Source organism: Gopherus flavomarginatus, chromosome 7 (assembly GCF_025201925.1).
Source record: "Gopherus flavomarginatus isolate rGopFla2 chromosome 7, rGopFla2.mat.asm, whole genome shotgun sequence".
NCBI lineage: Eukaryota > Metazoa > Chordata > Testudines > Testudinidae > Gopherus > Gopherus flavomarginatus.
Genome location: NC_066623.1, coordinates 3,689,956 through 3,716,775, shown reverse-complemented (window position 1 = coordinate 3,716,775; position 26,820 = coordinate 3,689,956). Strand labels below are relative to the sequence as shown.

Here is a 26,820-nt window from a genome sequence, read left to right as displayed (position 1 = left end):
TGTCTTCTGTAATGCTAATGGCAATATTTGTTGCATTGCCAATTCAGTGCTAGCCTGGGTGGTGAAGGAGAAAGCTGTTATGCAGCATAGATGCATGCAATAAGAGTGAAAGAAACACAAATTGTGTCTTGCAAAATAAATTACTTTTCATATAATGATGTGCTTTCTTTACCTAAGTTTCCGCCAGTCTGAAAGTTTCTCTGACACATCTCTTAAGCTCCTGGACAAAACACTTAGTGGTTCTGATCCACAAAATGATCCTGCACAGAGATGAGCTGCACATCTTTTGTACATTATCACTTATCTCTCCCATGCCCAGTCATACACAACTCTGTTCATGTCACCTCCTGAATCCTTTCATGAGCTTCCCAGTTTTCCACTGCACCAAATAAAAGGGGGAGTAGTGTGGCCTAGTGCGTAGATGCTGGATAGATAGTAAGGAGTTCTGGGTTCTACACCCAACTCTGCCCCAGCGCCATGGTTTTTTTAATCGGATCATGGCCAAAGAGAGCCCTTCTTCCTCCTGAGCTTGGCACATTGGGCCAGAACTCATCTGGTGTATGTTGGTGTAGCTTTGATGACACCAGCTGGGGATCTGTCCGCTTGAGTTTCATGCAGAGTGGCTGTTCCCAGATATGACATTGATAACAGGTTTGCAGTCTGCTCCACATAGACATTAGAAGTCCCATGGCAATATTTTTAAGGAAGGGGGCTGGCCCGAGTGCCCTCATCTCCCATTGCCGTGCAGAATGCTGGATTCCAATAATGCAGGGGGCTGCAGCCTGCCACTCAAGATGTGACTGCATTTCAGTGGTTGATTAAGTGATCTCTGTGGGTGGGATTTCCATGAGCTGTTTGACATTGACAAGAAGAGAGTAAAATCAAAGTCACTGCTAAAAGTCCCACTGATTTCAGTGGGAACAGAGCCAGAGCGCTGTTGAAAGTTCCATCCCGTATGTTCATTGTAGCATGATTTGGGTGCCTTATGGATGAAAGGTGCTAACTAAATGTCAGGTATGCTACAGACTGCAAGGTCAGCGACAAGGAAATATATGGCGATGGGCAGGGTCCTTGTTCTGCTCCCATTAAAGTCAAGGAAGCCTTTGAAACATTCTTCAGTGGGAAAAGATTTGGGGATCTAAGGAAATACATTAGATAAAAGGAATCACAGAACTGTTGTTACTGTTATTGCTCTTGTGCAAATTTTAACTGTTTGTGGTTTAGGCAGTTGATGAATTTCCCCCTTACACTCTTCTGGAAATAGTAGCCCTGCACAGTTACCTAGGTTAGACACTCTGCAGCTGAATACTGGTTGCGCATCTGGAGAGATCATTTCCACCATGTGCATTAAGTTCAGATATGGTCACCCTGTTGGCGCCTTTGGTACCAGCAACCACTGAGAAATCAAGACTGTGTGATTTGTGGCTGCTGTTAGTGAGAAGCTGCTGGAGAACTCTGGCTAGTGTGCACCCTGCATATGCTTTTAGACAGATGGAGCCAGCTGATTTCCACTGGCTTCCTTCTGTGGGTGGGGTACCTGGAAAGGCCCATGCCGGGGAGCCATAGGGTTCCCACATTGCAGTGGCTACTCTTATGTATTTATTTATTTATTTATTTATCCCTCTGATGAATTGAAAATGGAATATTTAAGAATGGCCAAAAGCCTGTGAGGTAAAGCAGTAGGGTCAAATCCAGCTGTGTAACTCCATTGAAATCAATCCGTTGAATCTGGCTCAGGGTGCTCAGCACTGTGGGATGTATTTAAATGCTATGTAATAGTATGCATGGCACGCTTCATAAGTGGATTGAGAACAAAAGCGGTTTTAAAATGTTATCAAAAATCTGTCTCATTCAGGTTCCCCCTTACCCACTCACACAACACACATACCCCGCTCACAAAATGACACCTCATTTAATCTGGAGTTTTATGCAGATGTTATAGCTTTGATTACCAAATATGCTGCAGTAACTAAGGAGAGGACCAACCCAAACCCCAGATCCAAACACCCTAAAACATTGGGAAGTTCAAATCAGACTCACCTTGCACAAATGTTTTTAAACAACAGGTTGGTCAGATTACACCAGTAGTAAACATGACAGTTCCTAAATCACGATTAGACATCAGTGCACTATCCAGGGTAAAGAGGGAGTGGGATTAATCATTTAGGCCTGTGCAAAGTGCATGCACTGTGGGTGTGAAACGCTGTCAGATCAGAATTCTCCTGTCCCTGGACACTGGCGAGGATATGCAACACCCACTGCGCGGTCACTGCATTGGTGCATGTTCTGATGCAGGGTGCAATCCGAACACAAACTAACAGACACGAGTATCTTACCTGCACTTCAAACAGGCTTCTAATTTTATGACCATTTTTCAAAGATCAGGAGAAACTAGAATCACCATGGCCGAGTGCACACATCCTACAGGCTTTCTCGAGTGTCCTTCTTTAAGCTTCCTTCTTATTTGCTTTCTCTTGTGCTCTTATTATAGGGCAATCCATTGTACTTCCAATCTGCCAGAAATGTTACAGTGAACATTCTCAATGAGAAGACAAAAGTCCTTACTCGTCTTGTAACAGGTAAGGAAGAGAAAACACCCGAGGAAAGAATTAAGAAGATGTAAATGACTCTGTGCTGTGGGATAATTTACTATCATTAAACAGTAGAGGAGAGGGTAGCGAAGGCTTCTAGTAAAGTACAAGTTAAAAGTTAGCTCTGCTTTGTAGAAACAAAAGTTAAGAAGGTTAGAGCTGTGCTGGAAAAGAAGCTGGCTGCACATATCTAACAGGGAAGCAGAAAATCATTGTCATTTGAAAGTCAATCCAGAGACAAAAGGTTAGTTGTATGACTTCAGGGTCAGGAAGAAAATATTCACCCTGACATTTCGCACAGGATTGTCCCATGATACTTTCAACTTGCCTAAGACCTCTAGAACTCTGTTGGTTAGCAGCAGCTGTGCACAGATGCTCTGCAATTGAGTGCTTTCCAAACCCAAAGCTGCTAAAGAACCCTTATTCTCACGAGCATTAGCACTTCATGTTTGATGGGGAAACCAGTGTTTCAGAAACCCACAGCACGGGTGTGTCTTTGAGAGCATGTGTGATTTGTGTCAAGAGAGCGGCATGTAAAATGCTTAATATATAAATAGAGCAGTCTATGGCCAGGGAGAGGTATTGCTGTGTGGTGGAGCCAGTAATCCATAGACATGTTGTTTCTACATGAGTTTGGATTGTCTGGCTGACTTATGTAACACCTGACCTCCAGTCACAGTGCTAAATAATTAACCAGCTTCAGTAACCAATGCTTTAAGGCGCATGTGAAAATTGCCTTGAGGAGGGAAATAAATTCAATCCTGAGCTCCCAGATTCTGCCCTTCAAAAGGAACTTGTTTACTTTGTTGGTCATTTGCCATTTATTTCCCATGGAATCTTTGTTTCACTGTTTTGATAGAGCTTGGAAGTGTCTAGAGGGCTGTTAGTAGAAGTTACAGCAGCTCTGTAACACACACACGTGCACACACAAAGCACACACCATGCCAACGCTGAAATGAGACCCAACGCAGCAAACTGGCTAGTAGAGATGCATGCCCCAGTGAAGGCATTGGAGGCTGACTTTTGGAAAAGATCATAAACTTACTGCTGCCTGCCTCTGTGGCTTGGAATGTCAGATGCGTATTCACCACAGGGATCAGTGCAACATAAATACCCAAATACTTTTATTTTGATATATAAAGGCTGCAATCAACACCCATCATGTGCTCTGGGTATCTTTGCACTTCAAAGTCATGGTAAATTGTATACCACATAATATAACTGAACCTAAATGTAACTACTCTAAAAATCTCCTGCTCCATAGGTTAGAAACCAACTCCTGATGACAGCAGTAATCATAATCCAATATAGTAGCACCCTGTGTGTCCATCAGCCCACATCCCCCTTACATGCTTCAGAAGAAGGCTGGGATCACACAGCAGGTCTCAAACACAAGTTCTTTAATGAGGAGTGGGAAAGAGAATTCCACAATTGCGAGGCCTTCATAGAAAATACCCTGCCAGCTGCTCCCATCTCTTTAAATTGAGGGATTTCCAGTTTAAGCAACTCTGCTGATCTCAACTGAGGTGGAGTGGCGTGCAGAGTGAGGCTGTCTTCTCAGGGAACCAGTTTCCAGATAGGGCTTTACCAGTTAAAACCAACATCGGGAACTCCACACAGAGAACTCCCAGGCTGCCAGCTCATGGAAAGCTGATGATGTGAGATCTCAGCGTGACACTCTGATTAGCAAGCAGGGGTGCTGCATTCTGCACCAGTCAGTTTCCAAGTGATCTTAAGATGTAGTCCCATATTGAGCACATTACAGTTGTGGGTAGGTAGAGAGAGAAATTTGAGCCTAAAAGCTGCCAAAAATTGAGATTTTCTCAAAATAGTTTGCAGGATCCTTTAGCGTTCCCACAGAATTAAACAGTTTCTACCTTCTGTGCCTACCATTGTGCACACCATCAAGAGTTTGTGCGCTCAGGCAGCATTGGCGTGCATAAATGCTAGTGCACACAACTGCATGGGCAAGCAATTGTGATCCCACGTTTAAAAACCTTGGCCCTTCAAGAGTCATTTCTTTTCTCTTCTGAGAAGTGAGACCAGTCAGGGAGACAGTGAGAGAAACATTTGGGTCTGATCATCTGCCATGAGCAGTGGCAAATCCACGAGGTTTTGTTGTGCGTGGTGTGGGATAGGTAGGAGAGGAATGTGAAGTGGTGATTTTTACAAGTCAAATCCAGGTCAGGTAGCAGAAGGGTCAGCTCTTTGCACTGCTGAGCCACAGACCAGCACGGAATGGCCACGAGGGCAGGGAATGTTTGTCAGGCTTTGGAACGAAAAGCATTACCAGAGACTTTTCAGCATTAGATGCAGAGCATATCAAGAAACAGCAGTAGGATTAAGAAAAGAGCTAAATACTGGGGAAGCATTATGCCTATAAAACTTTCTGAAATGTTAAAGGTGACTGCCCTTCATTTTGTCATGTACACGCTTGAAAGCCAGTCACCTGGGGCCTCATCCTGAAGGATGCTCATTTGAAAATGCTCATCACTTCTCAGGAGCAGACTTAGTTCTGTACCTCATCTGCCCCTGTTGATTTCAGTGGAACAGGCCATTAGTCTAACAGTTCAGAATGAAGCACTTGTTCCTGATTTTTATATTCTTTTTGGATTGGAGCGTGTCAGATATCAGCATCAGTTTATTCAGGGTAAATTTGATTTACATGGAAGTGAGAGCCAAGCAAGGAAAGGGCAGATGTTGGACTTGCTTCCTTTCCTCCTTTTCATACACTCGCGCCTTGCAAAAATCTTGGTACCTGGTACAGCTGTGCCAATGCACTTAAATCAGAGCTGATAACATTCTCTGTTATTTCATGCCTGGGTCTGTCTTTAGCAGAAACTCCCAGTTGTGACAAGTTGCTTGGTGGTTTTGTAATGTCAGCAAACGTTCATTAAGGCGTAGGAAGAAATCATGGTAACTTTTAAAGGGCGGGTTAAACATCATGTTATTACCCTTTCCTAAGGACAAGTCACACTCTTAAGAGGAGAAATCTCCCTGTGGTCTATCAAATTGTCGATCATACATGCAGAGTTACTGGGATAATCTCAACAATCAGTTTATTGCATTCATAAAAGTACCGTATGATTTTCTTCAGAAAACATGGGCTAAATCTTTTCTCCCATTCTAGGTCCCCAAGCAGTGGAAGCACACAGCCAAAAATTCGAGGTGAAATCCCTCTCTGGAAAATTACTGTTTTCTGCAGATGACAATGAAGTGGTCGTGGGAGCAGAGAGACTGAGAGTTTTAGGTAACAGCTCTTAGACAAATCAACTGTTTTAAAACTGATCTAAACTTCCTGAAAGTTTTCTAAGAGTTCGGTCGAGCTCGGTTTGAAATCAACACCAAAACTCTTGTTGACATCCGTGGGAGTTGTTGGATCAGGCCTTGGGAGACTGGGCTGCTCATGGGATTGGTAATGGGACTCACTGCCTTGTACCTACATCTTTGCTTTCAGTGTGCCTCAAGCTGATGGCGACCATTGCTGCCAGCTGATGGCTGTTGGCTAGCCTTCATGATAAGTTACAGGTGGTTTCAATCCAGTTTCACTGGAGAAGTAAATAACTGGTTTTGGCAGTCTTAGCAGAGAGGCCAAACACTGGATGATTTTGGAGGCTGAACTACCCGCTCAATCCTTTGGGTCCAAGATGAAGGATGACGATGGGGCGGTGTGGGGGAGCTTTCACAGCCACAGTCACTGTCCTGGGAATAAATAGAGGGCTCCGGTCCTGTTGATCTGGTCCCTTTCACCAACCCTACACTCATTCTAAAACAATACGATTTTTAGAAGAACTGCTGCCCACATCGCATTTTTAGTCTCCTTACTAATTTCCTTGATATTCTATGAGCCTTTATCTTATATTCCCTAATTTTTCCTTAATATCCATATGAGAGTTTGGTGTGTCTTGGAGCCCGGTACAGCTTTTTTTTTTTGGCATGGCTTAATCTGCTAGACCCAATAAGGGATTCACCTCCTTGGCAGGCAGCCAGACTCTCCACTGTTGTCGTCCCCTGGAGTTCTTCAGTAATTCCAGGTAGAACGGGGTAACTTGAACTCCCACCAGACTCTATAGGAGTCCTACTGGCAGGATTCCCTGTTGGAAGCCACAGAATTGGTGCATCCCTCTGCTGCTGCTCCTTTTTGACCAGCTTCGTTTACTTTGAGGGCTGTGCTTGTCCTGAAAAACCCCTCCCCTATAAACCAGGGGTTTGTCTCTTTATACCACTGCAGCCTGGATCAGCTTGCTCTCCAGAGTTCCCTGCACCAGGTCCTTGTGTCAAAGTTTACACTGGCATTAGCTTGTGAGTACGAGTGGTGGAATGTATGAGCAGCCTTTGTGTTTATTTCAGTTAGGTGGAAGAGAGACAGTTGAGGTGTTTTTAATAATTTTTCAACATTTTTCTCTCGTAGTTCTATATCGTAACCCCTTTAGAAGCGTGAAGGTTTTTCACCTTCCTCTGCAGCAAAGGAGTGTTGGGTGGAGGATGTTTTTAACTGAGAAAAAAGAGCATTTAAGTGTTCGTTTAAAAAATAAAACGACCAGGGCTGGTGCTACCATTAAGGCGAACTAGGCGGTTGCCTAGGGCACCAAAATTTGAGGGTGCCAAAAAGCGGTGCCCCCAATTTTTTTTTACAGCAATTCCTCCCCGAGCGCGTAGTCGCTGCTGCACTTCTCCCGTCTTCCAGGCTTGCAGCACTAATCAGCTGTTTGGCGCCGCAAGCCTGGGAGGAGAATTAGAGTGGGGGCGGCATGCTCAGGGAGGATGTGGAGCAGAGGTGAGCTAGGGTGGGGAGGTGCCGCGGGGGTGCCTCAGGGCAGGGAGAGGAGCTGACACAGGACTCCCCACCCCAGCTCACCTCTGCTCCACGTCCTCCCTGAGTACGCCGCCCTTGCTCTAATTCTCCCGCCTTCCAGGCTTGCGGCACCAAACAGCTGTTTGGCACTGCAAGCCTGGGAGGGGAGGAGAATTAGAGAGGGGCCGGCGTGCTCGAGGAGGACACAGAGCAGAGGTGAGCTGGGGTGGGGAGGTACTGCACTGCTCCTGGGGGGGCGGAGTTGCCACGGCGGGGGTGCCTCAGGGTGGAGGAGGGGACGGGGAGCTGCCACAGGGCTGGAGGGGGCTCTAGGTGGAAGTTTCGGCTAGGGCTCGAAACTTCCTTGCACCAGCCCTGAAAACAACCTACATATCTCTGTAATATACCTATCTATATCTATTACTTTCTGTATGGAATGAATATATATATAAAATATGGATTTTGTAATTTGAGGCTTTCTGGACTTCATGGTGTGTCTTTTTTATAAGAAAATTTAAAAATTGATGATTAAAGCAAACGTGCAGTTTTAGAGCCGTAGAATATATCCCACAAAACTAGGCTCTGAACACAAGACTCCTATCCTCCACTGCATTTTTCAGAGACATTTGATCAAATCAATTCTTATGAATTCAGGAGATGATCAGTCTAAGAATTCTCCTGGAGATCTCAGAGTAGAAGGATATTTTAGACCATTTTTCTTGGTCAAACAAAGTGATAATTAGCTGATAAAAAGTATTCCACAGGTTGCAAATACTCCTTTTCAGATGACATTGCTTGAAAAATATTTGTCTATTATTTACTTGAATTGCTCTGGAGGAACCAGCAGTAGTTTTAGATATATCAGTTTGATTTTATGCCTCATTTTAGTCACTGGAACGTAAGGAGTGGGGAGCTTGCTAATGCTAGAGTGCATTTTTATTTATGTTTGCAGCAAAATCTCTCTCAAGGTTTTATCAGGCTTAGGCAGACACATGAAAGAAGAAAAGATATTGTGACAGGAGAATTGAGGTTATACTGTACAGTATTTCAGTAACCTTGAACTACAACATTTTCAGAGTTTGTGTTGGGCTTTGTTTTTTTTCTCCTTCATTTCTATAAGCTAACTGTCTCAAATAGTGGTTGCCACCGCTGCTTACCATACCAGGAGATGTTACACTGTATGTTCATATTCCTTCCAATATTCTTGTCAGGACCTGAGGGTCAGGATCCTGGGTGAAGATAGGCAGGAGTAGTGTCAGGAGCAGAAGCCAGGGGTCAGAGCTGGCTTTGGAGTCAAGCGGAGGGTCAAAGTCGGAGTCTGAGTTGGGAGTCAAGCTGAGGGACAGAACTAGAGACAGAATCAAGAGTTGGGCTGGGAGTCAATACCAGGGATCAGGATCAGTGCTGGGGCTCCGAGGATCGATGGAAGTTAGCACCTAAGTCAGAGCCAAGGTCAATTCCAGGAGTTCAAAGACAGAGAAGCAGGACAGTCATGGCAGCTGAGTAGGAGAGGGATAGCTCAGTGGTTTGAGCATTGGCCTGCTAAACCCAGGGTTGTGAGTTCAATCCTTGAGAGGGCCATTTAGGGATCTGGGGCAAAAATCTATCTGAGAATTGGTCCTGCATTGAGCACGGGGTTGGGCTAGATGATCTCCTGAGGTCCCTTCCAACCCTGACATTCTATGATTCTATGAATCCACATTGTTGCCTGGACACTTCTAGGTGCCAATCAGAGATCACTAAGACCACTGGCAGTCGGATCTTTTGAGGCAGAACTTAACATAGTAGTCCCTTACCGCAGCCTCTGAGGATTGTAGGTCACAGGGGAGTGGCAGTGTGTGAATATTGGTTACCTATCAGCCCTGCTGACCCAGGTGCAAGTCCCAGTGATCCTTACTTCACCCTCATCTTTTCGGGGTGCCCCCACAAAGCTGGTTTTGTCTGGCTGGGCTGCATGGAAGGCTGCCACGCAGTTGGGTGCACATACCTGGGACGCCGGCTCCCAGGATTGCTCCTTGGGACCGTTGCCTTCCCAGTCAGTAAGATACAAGAGGGAGCCATGTTTTATTTTAAGGTCCAGTATTTCATGGACTGCATGTTCACCATGACCCTGGACCTGAACTACAGGTGTGGGAAAGCAGTTGGATTCAGTTCACAAACGGGTTGTCCACATCTGGCTTCCGTAGAGATAAGTGGAACACTGGGTGTACCCTGAAGGATCTGGGCAGAACGGTCCCAAGATTGATCACTTGCCTGATCAGGGATGGGCCAAGTCACTGGTAGTCCAGTTTGCAAAAGAACCAGTATCTTGGTCCGAGGTTGCAGCTCAGACAGATGGTCTTAGTTGAGGTGTGTTGGTAGGCCATCTGCGTTCTTCTCAAAAGCATCCATGTAGTCATGGTACTTGGCGTTGGGAAGAGCAGGAATCAGCCCCTGACAGTGGTCTCTGCTGGGCCCGAGTACAGGTGACCTGGACTTGAGCTAGAGTGTGGTGTTTTGAAACCAGGACTCATCCAGTGGTGCACACAAGCAAACTGGCTCACAGAATTCGGAGTGGAAACTGACCTTCCACTCATGCCAAAGGACGTGTGGGTCATGAGTGGCCAGCCACGAGACACCAAGCATCACGGGGGGAAGTGGGCCAAATGGATCTCTCCGAGCCATAAGATTTCTCTATGGTGTGGATAACAACTTCCAGGGGCACTGTTCCCCAGCCCGAGGACAGGAGCGAGCCATCTGTAGTCTCCACATGGCTGGTTTTTGCTGCATAGGGATAGCCAACATCTGTGCCATATCAACATCTATAAAACTGTCCTCAGCCCTGGAGATCATGAGCAACCAATGCATAGGGATTTGTTGGGGCTTCCCTGGGACATGCGGGCAAATCGGGATTTGTGATGCAGTTTGGGATTGCTGTGCGTTGGACATGCTTCAGTGAGAAGTAGGGACAGCCAGCAGGATGGATACCCTGGGACCTGCCCAAGCCAGCCCTCCTTACTGGGACTGGGCTTGGTGATATCCTGACTTTTTCGGTGTGAGAGCCTCGAAGGAGAGACGGTGGGGGCATAGCCAGATAGCACAGTAGAAACAGAAGCCGTGGTGTTGGTGGCGCTCCCTTTCCTTGCGGTTCACGTGACAATGGGCTGCGTCGATTTGCATGGGTTGTGGGACTGGAATGGAGACGGGCATTGAGGAATGCCAGCTAAGGGGGCAGCACAATCCCCTTCCTCCTTTCGCTCGCACAACCTTTGTCAATGCGTATGGTGCGGCTGAGGAAGGCTACTAGGTTGGTCGGGGCTTCCACATGAGCTAGCTCATCGCTGTCATCTTCATGTAATTCCCCACCAGAATTGGTAGAGCTGGGCTGCTTTTTTCCATTCATTCTGTATTGGAGATGAGATACGTAGAGTGGGAGGCATTGGAGGTGGCTGTTCCCAGTCCTTGCCATGGTTTTCGCAGGGCTGCTTTGGCCAAAAAAGCCTGATGGAAGTCATTGAAGACATGGAGGAAGGTGTCTCAGTCTGATAGTGTTGGGCTCTGTCGTTCTAACAGGGTGAAGCCCAATCTAGTACCTCTGTCATCAGGAGACTAATTATGAGTCCCACTTTGGCCTGGTCAGTGAGGTAGAACCGGGAGCAGAGCAGGAACAGCTGGCGACGCTGGTTGAGGAACCCCCTAAACTTTTGGTAATTTCAGTTGAAATGCTCCAGGAGGGGGACTGTTTGCCTGGGGTCCAGGTGCATCTGGAGCGCAGTGTTCTCGTCCCACACACAGGTGCGCTGCTCTCACACTGCCCGGTTCTCGGTGGTGCACTTCACCACCCATCACGTGCAACGTTTCTGCTGTGTATCCAGGTGAGCTGCATCGACGGGGCCTGGTTCTCAGACAGCAGCTGCACCTCTTGTGTTTGCAATGTCTGAAGTTATTCCTGGGGGCTGTCAACTTGTTCAGGCATGTCTAATATATTTTGGGACATGCTGGATAAGGGAAGGCCCTCTGCCTCTATGTCCCCCCAGAGCCAGCCTTCTCCACAGGTTTTTGGGAGGTCCAGGCAAATTGTCAGGACTCTGGGCAAAGATAGGCAGAACTAGTGGCAGACGCTTGGGAGCCAGGAACTGAAGCTGAGGTCCAAAGTGGGATCCGGGTCAAGAGTCAATCTGAGGGTTAAAGCTAGAATCTGAGTCAGGAGTCAAACCAAAAGTAAGAGACAGGATCAGGAATCAAGCTGAGGGTCAGTGTTGGGATTCTGGGGGTTGATTGGGAATCAGGATCCAAGTTGGAGCTGAGGTCAATACCAGAAGTTCAGAGGCAGAGAAGCAGGAATCCACACTGTTGCCTGAACACATCCTGCTATGCCACATGGTCTTATATAGGATCAAGGAGCCAATCAGGGATCGCTAAGACAACTATCAGTTGGATCACTTGAGATGGGACTTTCTGTGGTGTGGAACCTCTGCAAATTGCAAGTGGCAGGAAGTGGCCAGGTGACAGAAGCAACTGGGTGGTAGCATGAGGATGTTGGTTACCTGGTACCACTGCAGGCCTGGGTTCCAGTGCCGCCGGTCGTTACATGAAGCTAGTCCAACTTGTGTAGAGGCAAAGTCCTCTAATCACTGTGAGATATCAGGGGCTGTTGGTGTGTCTCTGTTGACACTTATCTACTCTATGTAAATAATCTTGACATGTTCTTGTTGCTGTACATGTCCTTGGTACTGCAGGACGTGTAGGACTGCAGTCTGGCATGAAAGTCGTTTTGGAGAGGTTAGCACAGCGGTTATTGGACACGTAATCTTATTATTTATAATTAGTGTCTTCGTTTGTACTTTCTTCCATGTTGGTTTTGAAAAACAGTGCTAAGGCTGGAAATGACAAGAGTGATGTGTTTTCTTTTGAGACTGGCTTTCTGCTTTGAATTCTTAAAGACATCTTCAATATTAGCAAAGCATTAAAAATCCGATCGAAGATCTGAAATACAGAACTTTATAACACGTACCAGGAGGGCATATGTTGCATTTGAGGTGGTATTTGGACTTCTACAATTTGTGTTTGCAGATTACAAAACGAAAGCTGCTACTTTTATTTTATGGACTTTTTAAACCCTTCAAAACACACAGGACCAGATTCATTCCCCTCCTCCTCCTGGTTCCATTTCTCACACTTAACAGGACTACTCCAAAGAAAGTACTATTCATTTTTTTAAATAATCCCAAACGTTTTTTTGAAACCTCTCTATTTGAGAGAGTTCCCTCTCCTGTTGAGAACAATAAGAGCTGCTGGCTGTTGAGCGCTTTGACTACTTCATTTAGTTGCCAAAATGAGAGCTGAGCTCATTTGAAAATCTGGCCCATAATTTCAGGGGAACATTTTTAATGGACCAACCACCTTTTTCCATCAGCAAGATAGTGTATCTGAACTGCACGCCACTGAGGGCTAGATTGTGGATTGGAGTGCATGCCTGCACAGAGGTGAAAAGGAAATAAGAAACCATCCCCCTTAGGTCACCTGGACCTTGTATTAAAGTATGAAGGGCTCAGAGATGCTGCCCACCTGCTGCGCCCCATGCTCAGAACAGGTGGACAGGCAGGAGCAGGGAATGGGCAGAACCTTGGTTCTGGCCCACCAACACATCAGCCAGGACAGCTTAGCTGGTGCCAGGATGGGGAGTAGTAATTGGTTGCTGCTATAGCCCAGAAATATCTTACTACCCTTCTGGAGCGATGAAGGAAGTGTATCTCCTTGAGCCACCATTCCTTCCCTGGAATGGCCCAGCCATACACTGCTCTAGTCTGTCTTTGCCTTAGGTATTTATATGGCCCTCACTACCATAATATTTGAGCACCTCACGATCTGTAATGCATTTATCCTCACGCACCCCCGTGAGGCTGTGCCGGGCTGTTACCCCATTTTACAAATGGGGAACCAAGGCACAGTGAGATGAAGTGACTTGCCGAAGGTCACACAGGGAGTCTGTGGCAGAGTGGACAATTTAACCTGGTTACTGGGCTGGTGCCCTAACCACTGGATCGTCCTCTCTACTACCAGGCTATGGCTTAGCTTCACAATCCAGTCATAAGAAGCAGAATCTGCCACCGTTATTCCCACTGAGTAGAACTTCACTCCTCGTTGGGTCCCACATGGCAGAAATCACTGAGGAGGACAGCTTAGGGTTACCTATATCATCCCCTACACCATGCACCAAAAAGACAATCTGTAGCTGATTTGGGTCTCTCCCAAGGGCTGATAAACTCTCACACTCTGAACAGTGGAAGGAGAAACAAACTGGCCCTAACTAAATTCACATATTGTGCTGTAACCAGTTCCCCTGTCTCACATCCCCCTTCCCCCCCTTTGAAATAAAACAAATTATGATAATCTAAAAAATGTTGCATCTGAGAGATGCTTCAATAAAAGAATATTGAAAAATAACTTTGATAGACATTAATTACCAATTTCGTTTTGCAACACATTGAACATTATAGCATTTATAAACAAAGGATAATCATACAGCATTATTCTAACTGTTAATTAGCTCTATTTATTCTCCAGATTAGTTTTTAAATATGCCCTCTAGATGCCACTTGATACTAATTACCAGAGTTACATTATTATCTCTATACAAAAGCATTTTTAATTAAATCTAAAGCAATTTAAATTAGTGTGAGTTTTTACAGAAATTAAACTGTGGTCAGATGCTTAATTTAGCCTTTTAAAACAACATCAGATGACATGCTAGAATCGGTTCTCCCAAAGGCCTTGACATCTTTTTGGACGTTAGATTTCAAAGTTTGTTTTCAGGAAAGCTTGCCAACAAACTCTGGTGATTAATAATTATGCTGGAAAGTGAATTGATGTTTTTCTTTTACTGACTATTGCTGAAAATCCAGCTGAATTGCGATGATCTTAAAACGAGACAATATGGAGTGTGCTTATGCAGTATACTGGCTGTTTTGGTCTCTGGTTTTGAATTGTAGAGGAAGTGCCAATATAGATCTGTGGGAGTCGGGATGAGGTGCAGTGGGATGTAGTCACTGTACACATGTGCCATTTTGATGGTTCTTGTGGTTTGACAAAGATCACTAATAAGGCATCTAGAGTTTCCTTTTATTTCAGTGGGCTTTGCATAAGACTCCTATTGTATAAAACATACAAATTCCAGGGCAGAGATTGTCCTCAGGCCAATGGAGTCCCAAATATGACTACCATAATATAGTTACTATTGCTACTACTTCTAAACACTGTGTCAAACCCTCTCCTCATGGCACAGCCCAGCTAAAGCGGCTGTGTTTTCCTGAGGTTATGTTGGGATGGAACCCAACTCTCAGTCTGCCCACAGTACATCCCTACACACCAAAAAGTCAGAGCCCCCTTGGAGCTGAGCTGACCCCTTTCATTGTCTCCTCTCCTGTAGCCATGTCTGTGTAGCAAAACTGCAATGATTCTACGGTTCTCACATCCTTCTGTGGCCCTAAGTGGGGGACCCATGGTAAATTCCATGTGGACCATGAAGTGCAGCATCAGTATACAGAATTTGGAGGTGTTGCTAGCCACACTTGCTTTCTGGACCATTCTGTATTTTGAGATCATTGTTCTTAGGAGCAGTTTGTCCTGCAGGTTTGATTTCACTAATGTGTCTAGTAACGCAGGTGGAGTCTCAGATGCTGAAATGTAATTACCAATTTGTTAATAGGTCTGTAATCGTTTGTTCCAAAAGCACATTTCTACTTCGTTATTTACAGGAGAAATGTATTAATACCATAAAGGTTTTAGTCAATAAGCAATACAAATGGAAAGCAACATAACCTAGCATGCCTATGGTTAAAGAACTCTCTGTGTAATGGCCTTACAGAACTATCACTTGAAACCAAACGTTTGTTTTTGGTTTAATCTGTTTTGGATTTGCAACCTTGTGCTCAGAAATATTGGACTGTCACTACCCAAGAGAGGATGAAAAAGGAATTTGCATTGGCCTCAGCACTTTTCAGTTTGGTCAGGAAGAGGACATGATTTAATATGAATGTGATGAACTAATATCTCTGTGTAAACCATCCCAGCTGTCTCAACAGCTTTGCATCCTCAAACATTTTCAGTAGGTCTTGTGTTGCCGTGATCTGAGAGGAACAAAGGAGGTGCTACAGTACTGTCCAAGCCTGATAGAGAACCAGTAAGTTTCCTGATTCTTTTAACGTTGCACTTTTAGTAAATTCTTGGCATATCCTTTACATAGTGGGCTGGTTGAGATTTGTACAGCAGAGTGAGTATAATTGTACAGCTGAGTTGTTATGAATACTAGTCACAAATTTATTCGCTTGTCAGTTACTTTTGTAGTAGAGGTAAATGATAAACTCAGGACCTTTCAGGTGGAGATGGAAAATGATGGAGAATCTTATGAGTTATAGTAATTTTTTATCTTGTACACTTCTCTGAGGGCTGTTTACTTCTATGTAAAATGTTTGGGTCAAGGCCTCTGCTTAACTCTCCTGAGGTCCCTTCCAACCCTGATATTCTACAATTAACCTTTGCAGTGGTAACTGTGCTTTCAGAACGGCTTTTGGCTGGAGTCTGCATGGCACTATGAGCAGTCGCACTGGTTTCCCACCTTTGGAGGCAAAGCTTCAAGTCTGGTACGAGTCAAAATGAAATGGACCATGTGCTCTCGCCATTACGTCCACTGAAATGCTGTGTGTGTGGACAAATAGCAATTCTGAGTCCCAGTGCTGAAATAGAGATGATTGTGCATGTGTATTCCTGAGGTGAAGCATTCCGGCCGCAGTTCCAGTGGCTAGCTCTAACAATGATTGTGTCTGATTAAAACAAGGCACTGTGCTGTAGATGGTGGAAGACCACTTCTTTAGGAGGCAGCTGTGAGCCTGCAACGCTCATTCTCAGTTTCTGTCCAGTTCTGACTGAGCTCTTCAGGACATTAAGTAGTACTAATAATGTCACCTTGGAGTGAGAGCCACATTCTGCCATCAGTGCGATGACGAATGGACAAAGAGAAAAATTAGGGTACTGATGAAACCTTATGGCAAGTGTAGATTACAGATTTTAGCCTTGGCAGCACTATGGCTGGAAATAGTGTTCATTTCCTTTGTTCATCAGACAAAGCTGTGTGACTGGAGCCTTATCAAAGCTCTAATGTGTTTTCTTTGCATCACTAGGGTGCAAAAAACTCACATTTAACAAAGCAAAAAGGGATGCAATGAGAAATCAATACACTGTCCGCCAGTAACTAGAGGCATGAGAAAAGGTGATCCACTTGCGCTGTTTGGCTATGAATTGCAGTGGAGTTGAGGGAGGAAATGAGGTTTCTTCCTCACCTTCAAATCCTTCTAGCTGTTTGTTGGGCGGGAGGGTGTTATGTTTTGGTTTTTTTGTTAGCCAGCATTCCAAGAGCGTTGGCATTTTGTTCGTGCATTTAAAAACAGCTAACGTAGACTTGAGTAAGAGAATTCTCCTGCATTGTACGTCCTTCTGAGTCTCCACTCTCACAAGTGGGCATTCCTTTTTTGGAAATTACATCCTCGTACTGCCATTTAGGAACTGTCCAGCCTCCATCAGCAAACACAATGACATGATGTTTCAGAGCATTTGAAAATGGCAAATGTGGAGGCTAGGGCACAAAGAAAGAGCCAGATCCTGCAACACTTATACACAAACATATTCCCTATTCATGCAAGTACTCCTATTGGCTTCAGTGAGACTACTCATACAGAGCCTGATCTAAACCCAGTTGACATCTGTGGAGTCTATCCATTGACTTCAGTGGACTTTGGATCTGGCCCATATGGGGTAGTCACGTGAGTACAGGTATGACGGACCTGGCCCTAATTTGCAATTAAGGCAAAATTACACATTGTCCTATTAATGGTACTGGTAGAATAGTCCGGGTCTCACACTAGAATGGTAGGCAGATGTAAGACACCTGGGAGAAACACCATATGTAGATGGAAGAGGTGGTTAAGGGACAAATTTAAATGCCCAGAGGTGATTAAGAGACAAATTTATATGCCCAGAGGTAGTTAAAGGACAAATTGGAATGCCCGCTCCAATGGGTTTTGGTCTAGATCCATGACCTAACAATTCAGCCACCGTTTGAAAGCAGGGTGCTTTCCCCTGCTAAATAGCTGCTTAATTGATCAGCATAAACTCAAAGCAACAAAAGACATGGCTGTCTGAAAATTTTAGACTAAGGCAAAGCCAAGAATAGGATATGCTGAAGGTTTTCATCTTTCCCTCTATCCCTTCCCAAATATTTTCACATACAGATCTGCAGCACAAATTACAGTAATAAGCATAATGACATAAACATAGATGGTGTTTTAGAGAATGTATGAAAGACACAGTGGTTCCTGTCCTGAATACCTTTGCTGTTATTAGCTTTCTGACAAATGTGTCTCAGCCGAACTAGGGCAGTCAATGTCCTTTATGCTAATGGAATAGTTATATCCAACAGGGAGCAGTCAGAACTTCAGGTACCAGACTGTCAGGGCATAGCTTCCAGACGGGAACAGTAGTTCTAGGTCCTTTTTTTTTTCAATGTTACCACCGCTTACTTCTTCCCTTCCTACACACGCAAATTCACACAACACAACTTCTCAAGCTTGTGTTCTGCAGATGTGCCATTATTCTCGAGTGGACATCCACCTGTCATATAGGTATTAAAGATACAGTGTCTGACTCCTGTCACACTGTAACACTGAAATACAGCAGCTCAGTGTCTCGGTCCTCGGTGTTACAGCAAGTGCTTTTGTGACTTAAGACTTCTTGTGGTGATATGTTTAGTAAATGTCCCTGGACACCATAGGTGGTAATGCTATGTATATTTTAATGTCTCTTTTCTGCTTCCACCATTGTGTAGAAACAATCTAGTTACTTGAATCACTTGCATTATTTAGATTTGTTCTGTAGAGGCAAACACCAAGACATTGCCAGCAGATCGAGGGACATGATCATTCCCCTCTATTCGACGTTGGTGAGGCCTCGTCTGGAGTACTGTGTCCAGTTTTGGGCCTCACACTACAAATGTGGAAAAATTGGAAAGAGTCCAGCGGACAGCAACAAAAATTATTAGGGGACTGGAGCACATGACTTATGAGGAGAGGCTATGGGAACTGGGATTGTTTAGTCTCCAGAAGAGAAGAATGAGGGGGGATTTGATAGCTGCTTTCAACTACCTGAAAGGGGGTTCCAAAGAGGATGAAGCTAGGCTGTTCTCAGTGGTGGCAGATGACAGAACAAGGAGTAATGGTCTCAAGTTGCAGTGGGGGAGGTTTAGTTTGGATATTAGGAAAAAATTTTTCACTAGGAGGGTGGTGAAGCACTGGAATGGCTTACCTGGCGGGGAGTGGAATCTCTTTCCTTAGAGGTTTTTAAGGTCAGGCTTGACAAAGCCCTGACTGGGATGATTTAGTTGGGGATTGGTCCTGCTTTGAGCAGGGGGTTGGACTAGATACCTCCTGAGGTCCCTTCCAACCCTGATATTCTATGATTCTATGATCGATAAACTGTGACAAGTTAGGAACTAGCAAACCAGATATTGCTCTGCTCTTTCATAGATAAAATGGGCCACATCCCGAAGTGGTGTAAATTATCATAGTTCACTTACATCAGCTGCAGATCTGGCCTATAATATCTACTCTGTTGTTCATTATAAAGACTATTCCTATGTTCCCTTTGCCGATCTCTAGGGGCTTGATCCTATGCTCACTGAAATCAATGGCAAAGGTTGCATTGACTTGAATGGGACAGCTTTCAGCTTTCCACATTTTCACATGAAAATCAGCTTAATTTCTGAGCACTAGGGTTGCCAGTGCTAGAGAAGAAGTGGTAGGAACAGGTTCACAGGAATCAAGTAGAGTTTGTAAAGTTTATTAATGACAAGGAAAATACATCTTTCTAAATACACCGATCTAACTACAATGTTTCAATCAACTAAAAATGCTCAGGTCCATTCATTTAAAATTATTGAATAAATGCTTTAATATTCTCAACATCATAAATTCTTGAAGACATTTGTATCAAAGCAAAAGTCAGGTGTGAAAATCAGTAAATCTGGAATCAGTAAGAGACAACACGTTGAAAGAAACTAGTTTTTTGTTTTCCAAACTCAGACTGTATCTAGTTTTATTAGGCAGGAAATTCAAATGATCAATGATGAATAGCTTAAACTGTCTTTTTGTTCTTGAAGAAATACTTCTTCATCTGCTTTGAATATATATATATATATAAAATCACAGGAGACTATTTTCAGTGCACTTTATCGGAGAGTTGGCCTCATAACTATTTATTGGACAAAATAATGTCCGAGGGGAGAATGCTAAAGTTTCTCTTGTATTTGCTTTCACATTGTGCTACATTCCAGACAAAAAGGGTAATATTTAGGTAATACATATATAGGCGTACGTACTGTCCAGGCTGAAATATGTTACCTTAACCGTGTTCAAATAAATAAAAGGTTCAACCGGCATTAGATTAATATTGATTAAAGGTCATCAGGATTAATAAAGAAACTTACCGTGCATTTACCAAATACTGAAATCAAGAATAAAAGCATTGCAGATGCATATTACATTCCTTTAGTTCCCTTATCCTTTATAACATAATCTGTTCCAAGACAGAAGAACTTTCTCCTTGATAAAATTTGCACTGAATATTCCTCCTGTGTAGGCACACTCCTTAGTTTCTCTCTGACATTGGCACTTTAGACAAGAACACCAAGAATAGCTTCAAAAGAACTCAGTGACAACATTGCTGTTGTTGAACTGCAGAGAAGTTGTCGAAGGAGCCCAAGCTGGAAATAACCTGAGGTCAGGATAAGTTGAAGTTTTTACACCTGTTCTTTTCAGTTCCAATGTTCCTCTTATGGTTCATAGGAGGCTTCTAACTATTCAGCAAGGCTGTTGAACCTGAAGAACACCACACAATGATAATGGGCTGTGTTCACAGGTGTTCAAGCCTTTCAGTGTCTCACTGTGTTTCTTAAAAGGGTAAACTAGGTAACTGGCCTCCCCATTCCCTCACTTGCAGAGTCAACAAAATTGAGATCCTTGGATGTTCCATTACTCAGCTAACCTTACTCAAACGGTACCTAGATGTGTTAAAATTTAACTCCTCCATATGTGCCATGCGCCTGTAAAGACAGATTAAGGACCAAATCCTGAAGTCCTGATGTTTGCTCAGACAAACTCCAACTGACACTCAGAAATTTTGCCTGAGTAAGCACTGAATACAAACCTAGGGTCCAGTCATGCCATGAGATCCATGCATGGAGAGGACCCTGAGCCACTTTTGCAACAGCGTTCCTTGATGCTACAGGGACTTCTCACAGGAGGAGGTGGGCTGCAGGAAGAAGGTGCATCCTCTCCCCTCTACCCCATGGAGCTCACAGCACAAAGGTAATATAGTCAGGCCAGCTTTCCTATCATTGGCACCCCTTTCTGCAGTGAGGATCCTCCTTTAATGGTGTGCCCTAGGGGCTGCAGAAGTCCTGAGACAGTGCACTGCATGGGCCTGCTGAGAGCACAGATCTCCTGGCCTCCTGCTGCTGATACCCTGACATCAGTGGGGACCTCAGGGCATCACTGGCTTTGTGATTGGGAAAGTGGTGAGGAAGCAGATCCTGCCTTCCAGTACAATGACTGGAATGGCTCACAGCGATCTATCCTTTCTCTCCTTCCCATAGGTTTTCCCATGAAGGCATAGTCTGCCCATGGCTAAGGACTTTAGGATCTGGGCCTCAGTAGTTTGAACAGAATTAGTAAGAATTGTCCCTCAATGGCCATCTTTGTCCTTCACCCCTAAGCCTGGAGCTGACAACAGCAAGAAAACAGCTGCCTTAAGCCAGAATGTTAAAACAAAATCCATGGCCCAAGAGACTTTCCCATAGAAAGGGCAGTCTGGTATAACTTACTGATATGTAAATCGCATTGTTTTATTTGCACTATCTGTTTTATTGGTGCCAGATAAGAAAATTGATTTGTCTGATTTGTAAAAAAATTCTGTATAATCAGGCCCATGAGATTTTTGGCATTTTTCCCTTTAAAGAGAATTAATACAGACTGTTATTAATTAACAACTAATTCATTATTCGGTACCAAGATAATCATCCTGAATTTTGGTTTGTTTAATGATTTTGTGGCCTTTCAAAATATTTCATTTTATGTTTTTATTAAAAATAAACACAATTGTCAAGAGTGCTAATAATTTTCTTACACAAGTCTTAAAAAGATGGTGACAAAGCAAAGGGAACAAAGCAGAGTTGAAGCAATATTGGTTATGGCAAAACAATGGGTAGTCTGCAAAAGAAAGAAAGGAAGATTTATGACTTTTTTCCACTACCTTGGCTGAACCTAACCATTTTATATTGGTGAGCCATAGAATGGAACTTCTATTGATTTCAGATTTGATGGGATTACACGGGGAGCAATCACTATTACTGTGTTCACCCATTTAAGAACATAGATTAAGGATGAATAAGGCTTTTAAAGTAGCTTTGAATTAAAAGAAGCAGGCACAGATCATTACTGACTATATTGTATTGGATTTACTTCCCTTGGATCTGTTGGCACTGCTGTTAACTTTCTAAAGAGTCTCGCATATTGACCTGCTGGGACCCACAGAGGAGAACCTAGTTACATGGTATTTTAATGAGTGAGTTGCTGAATGCACCCTGATCGATCATAGTGACCACAGAAGCTTTTTGGAAATCACCCTCGTGCACATTTTCCTCTGACTATCTGAAAAAAAAATAATTTCAGATTACATGAAACTACAGGGAGTTTTTTAAAGAGAAGTTCAAACAAGCTTAAAGTAATTAAGAATCTCTTCATAGAACAATTTGACTCCTATTTTATTGTAAAGCAGGGATGTACAATACTAAAAATGCTCCATGGATTTAGGGTTATTAATAGAAGAGCAAATGGAACAAGAAAGAAATGTTGACCACGAAAAAGAAAAGGGTGGAAAATAACTTGGAAATGCACCCTGGTTATTTTAATCTGGGCTGTGACCTTGTTTCTCTTTGTACACGTGCAGTTTGCCCCTACCAATTGACCTGTAGTCACAACTTTGAGTTCTCATAGCCAAGATTTTCAAAACTGGTCTAAAGTTAGGCTCTTAACTCTGTATTTAGCCTCACTGCAAATAATTGGTCTCATCTTCAAAAGTGCTGAGCACCCTGCTGCTCCTACTGGCTTTTCAAAACTAGGCTACTTTTTAAGATGTCTAAGGGCTGGTTTACGCTAGAATCGCCGAAGCAATGCAGCTGCAGCACAGTTACTGCAGACACTCTATGCTGACGGGAGAGAGCTCTCACGTCGGCATGATGAATCCACCTGTGAGAGGCAGTAGGTATGTCAGCAGCAGATGCTCTCCCACTGACCTAGCGCTGTCCACACTGGCGCTTAGGTCGGTGTAACTTACGTCACTCAGGGGTGTGCCTTTTTCAAACCACTGAGCAACATAAGTTACACGGATGTAAGTGCTAGTGTATACAGGCCCAAGTGTAGATGTAGAGGTCCAACTTTAGTCATTCATTTTTGAAAATCTTGGCCTTGTCTGCTGGTGAGCTGATTGCCAGTAAGCAGTGTCAGCAGAATAATCCACCAGTTGCCTACCAGTGCAGCATCTTCAATTATCCATCTTTGCACATGCAAATTAATAAAGGTGGAAATCTGGTTTCACCATTTTTGTATGGAGGAAGAAATGCATGAGCATTGACTCTCACCCAATAAAGGTGCCAACTGCCAACTCTGAAATGAAGGATCAGGGATAGAGCCTTCTTTTATAGTCTATGAGGGTACAATATAAGATGTCACACAGCATGGTGCTGAGCAAAAAAGAAGCAGCCCCATTGTGTGCAGGAGACAGGATTCATGTCATAGTGGGCAGGTCAACTGCCAGAGCATCAGCATGTTGGGTGGTTTGCTGCTTCCACTTCTGAAGTGTAAGAGCAAATTCTGGGTCCACCGCCTACCTCCATCGGTGGGATAAAGGGCCCTCTCTTTGATTCCACCTGCAACAGATGAAGCTATTCAGAAAGGATAGAAACTGACAGTGGCACTCAATTCTTGAACGGGATTAATGGGATCTGGAAGCCCGATTTAAACTCAAGAAGCTGCCTCTTTAAAGTGTGCTGTTGAGATTATTCTCACCCCAGCTTGTTTTGCCTGTAGGGGAGTGAAGGGTAGGGAGAAAACCAGTGCAGCAGCAGATGTAACGAGGTAGCCAACAGAGCTGGTATTAGGAAGTCGGCCCTTGATACAGTGTGGGAATAAGGTCAGTCACCCCATAGAATACAGCAGGGGTCGGCAACCTTTCAGAAGTGGTGTGCTGAGTCTTCGTTTATTCACTCTAATTTAAGGTCTCACGTGCCAGTAATACAGTTTAACGTTTTTAGAAGGTCTCTTTCTATGTATAATAGATAACTAAACTATTGTTGTATGTAAAGTAAGCAAGGTTTTAAAAATGTTTAAGAAGCTTCATTTAAAATTAAATTAAATTGCAGGGGCTCCCCCAGACCGGTGACCAGGACCCAGGCAGCATGAGTGCCACTGAAAATCAGCTCATGTGCTGCCTTCGGCACCCATGCCATAGGTTGCCTACCCCTGGAATACCATCTCAAATGGAAGAAAAAAATACCTGAAGTTGAACAGCAATCATTCCCTTAACATCAAAGTCTTGCGGCTTGCTAATGCAGTAGCTCAACATATGCGAAATATTTTGCCAGGTTTTACCCCCACCAACTTATACCAGTTCAGAGAAAAAATAACTCCTGGGTGGATCTTCACGGTCATTCAAAACACTTTAGATAGATCCTGTCACATGCTGTATAAGCACCTGATTGATTATGTGGAATTAAGTTATTGGACAGAGAACCAGCTAATGGAAACACATTGATGAAGTCATTTTTGAGGGATATTAAATGGAATTTAAAATAAAGCTGAAATGGGTTTATAGATTTTTCACTCAAGCTGTTTATGAACATTTATCGCTGGTAAATTACATAGTGTCGAAAGAAAGAATTGGTAGGCATGGATTTTAATAGAAGTGTTTCTGAAATAATAATAATACAATAATTTATTATCTAGGGACATACAGTACGTGCGGATACAAATTATATGATTTTTGTCTGCTTAACTGTATCTGGCTGTTTGTAGACAAATGAGGTTGTGCTATGTTAAATAGTCTTATAAGGTGAAAAAATACTTCCAATACTTTAAAATGAAACAGCATTCGATATTATAAATCTTTCACAGTAGATGTGAGCTGTTTTAATAACATCAGCCAGGAGACAAAAACAATTTAGTAGTAAATTTCACTTAACTTTGCTTTTGCTTTATGTACAATAAAAGTGAAGGAAGACTGAGATACCTCTAACTGGGGAGAGAGGTGATGGATGCATGTGAAAATTTTCAGATTGTACATTTGCCACGTTTGCCAAAAATCTGCTTTCCTCCACTTAAACAAAATGAAAACAAGAACTGAGAGGTTTGCAAAGCTGATGTTATTGAATTCTAACAACAGAATTCCAAAGCAGCTAATAGGCCAGAGTTTTACAGGAATACCAGTCTGATTAAATGTATCAGCAGAAACGAGGAGTCCTTGTGGTTAAATGTATCAAAAGTTGCAGTGTTATTAGGATATCTTGCAGGAGGGAGTAATGGAGAATGATACTCTCACAACAGGAAGGCACAAAATGTATGGAATAGAAGTATGTGCAGTAAGTGTTTTGTTTTGTTTTTTTCTTTTCAGTTTGTAACCATAACTGAGATTAAGGAACAGAAGCAAAGAGAAACAAACTGGTTGTGGCTGGGCATAAACTTCTGAATACTACCCACCTTTTGCCCAGTTGTTCTGGGCCATCTCTATTCCCACGTTACTCACTTTCCAGCATAGCCTGCCCATGGCCCAGTCAGGGGTAGCAGGCTCTGCCAGAGTTCTAGGCAGAGTGCATGTCTCATAGGACTGGTTATGAGATACAGGATTTTCCACATTTAGTGAGAGTCATCTGTTCCCAACTCACTCGGATCAGGAATTAACTCCAGTTTGTAACGATGTGAGACCAGGCCAGTGGCCTTTGTGACATGGCTTGATTTGCTCATTCCAGTTCCCACTGTATAAGTGTCTGTATCATTACTGAGGAAAAGTGGGGCTTAAGGTATCACAGCAACGACTATCAGAGAAAGAAGGCAAGGAGGTGGCTGGTTTTCTGAAAGGACGTCTGCTCAAGTGTGATAGATATTCTTAGTTTGAGCCTTTCCAAAATCTCCTTGGATTAGAAACTTCCCTGGTTGTTTTTCAAAAATTGCTTCCCCCTCCCAAATTAAATAACAAATTCCTGGTAAACTCCAGGCCATTATAAAAGTCCACAATTTAGCCACCATGCCCAAGTCATCACTGGCCATTCATAGGTCTTCATGACTTTGACTAGTGTAGTTTACTTATTATAAAAAAAACCCAAAACTAGTGAAAATGATAACTGAAAACAACAGTCACATTGCGAGCATAAACACAATAATACAAGTGAAAAATAACCAAGAATATTTATGTGCACCACTGTCAAGCCCCCAAATATACCCACTCACTCCCCACCCCAAAAATCTTCATTTTATTATTCAGTTATGTGCAGGCTTCTGTTTTTACTAAGTTTCATTGCAAAGTTAATAACTTGTACCATTGTGTAGGGTAAACTGAAACGTACATTAGTTGGAAACAGTTTGGAGAGGACAAATCAGATAATAGTAACCTTCAGGGTTCACAAGTTACAGATACTTTTGGCAACTTCTAGCAATAAAGATCAATTTTAATTCTCAATGCTTCAAACTTTAGACTCCTCTTTATCATCTCTGAGTTTACAGTGTTTTAAAAAGCAGGAGTCTGGTTTTGTAGTGTTAATAATAGAAAACTTGTTTTAATTTTCACTTTTCCTTAAGGTAGTGAGTGGGATATACTGGTGTAAACCAAATGTAACTCTATTGAAGCCAGTGGAATTTTTCCACTATCAGCTGGTTTCAATGCAAGGAGCATCATATTGTTTTTTCTGAGGGGAAAGCAGGGGATAGTAACCTTGAAGTGTTTGCGTGCTGGTCCCTGTAGTATTCACTGCGGGGGCACATGCACTTCTTCAGCAGCAGTGTCCATTGGTCCCCACCTGTGCCCTCCTAGTGCTGTGACTGACCACCCCTTCAGGTCCTTTCTACCACTGGCACAGACCACTCCTGGATCTGTAGCCTTCTAGGTAGCTTGATCTTTAACTTGTGACTATTGCAAATAGTTTTTATTCTCATACGACTCTATTAGATAATTAGTAGTTTTGTATCTAGTTAGCAGAGAATGCTCCCACCTGCCTTTTATTGCTCCAGCATTCAGAATAGTCATGCCCAAGATCCCAGGCTTCAAGCCTTGCCTTGTCTGCTCCCAGGTCTTCCCGGTAAG

At 43.5% G+C, this 26,820-nt stretch overlaps 1 protein-coding gene across 8 annotated transcripts in view; it reads left to right on the top strand.

Moving 5' to 3' along the window:
- The window catches only part of SGCD (sarcoglycan delta), a 665,508-nt gene that overhangs the window by 576,666 nt on the left and 62,022 nt on the right, over window positions 1-26,820 (top strand). For all 8 annotated transcript variants that reach the window (XM_050961320.1, XM_050961323.1, XM_050961326.1 and 5 more), the window contains 2 exons: window positions 2,492-2,579; window positions 5,722-5,841. In XM_050961320.1, coding sequence (XP_050817277.1) covers window positions 2,492-2,579; window positions 5,722-5,841 — 208 coding nt within the window. The remainder of the gene's footprint in view (window positions 1-2,491; window positions 2,580-5,721; window positions 5,842-26,820) is intronic.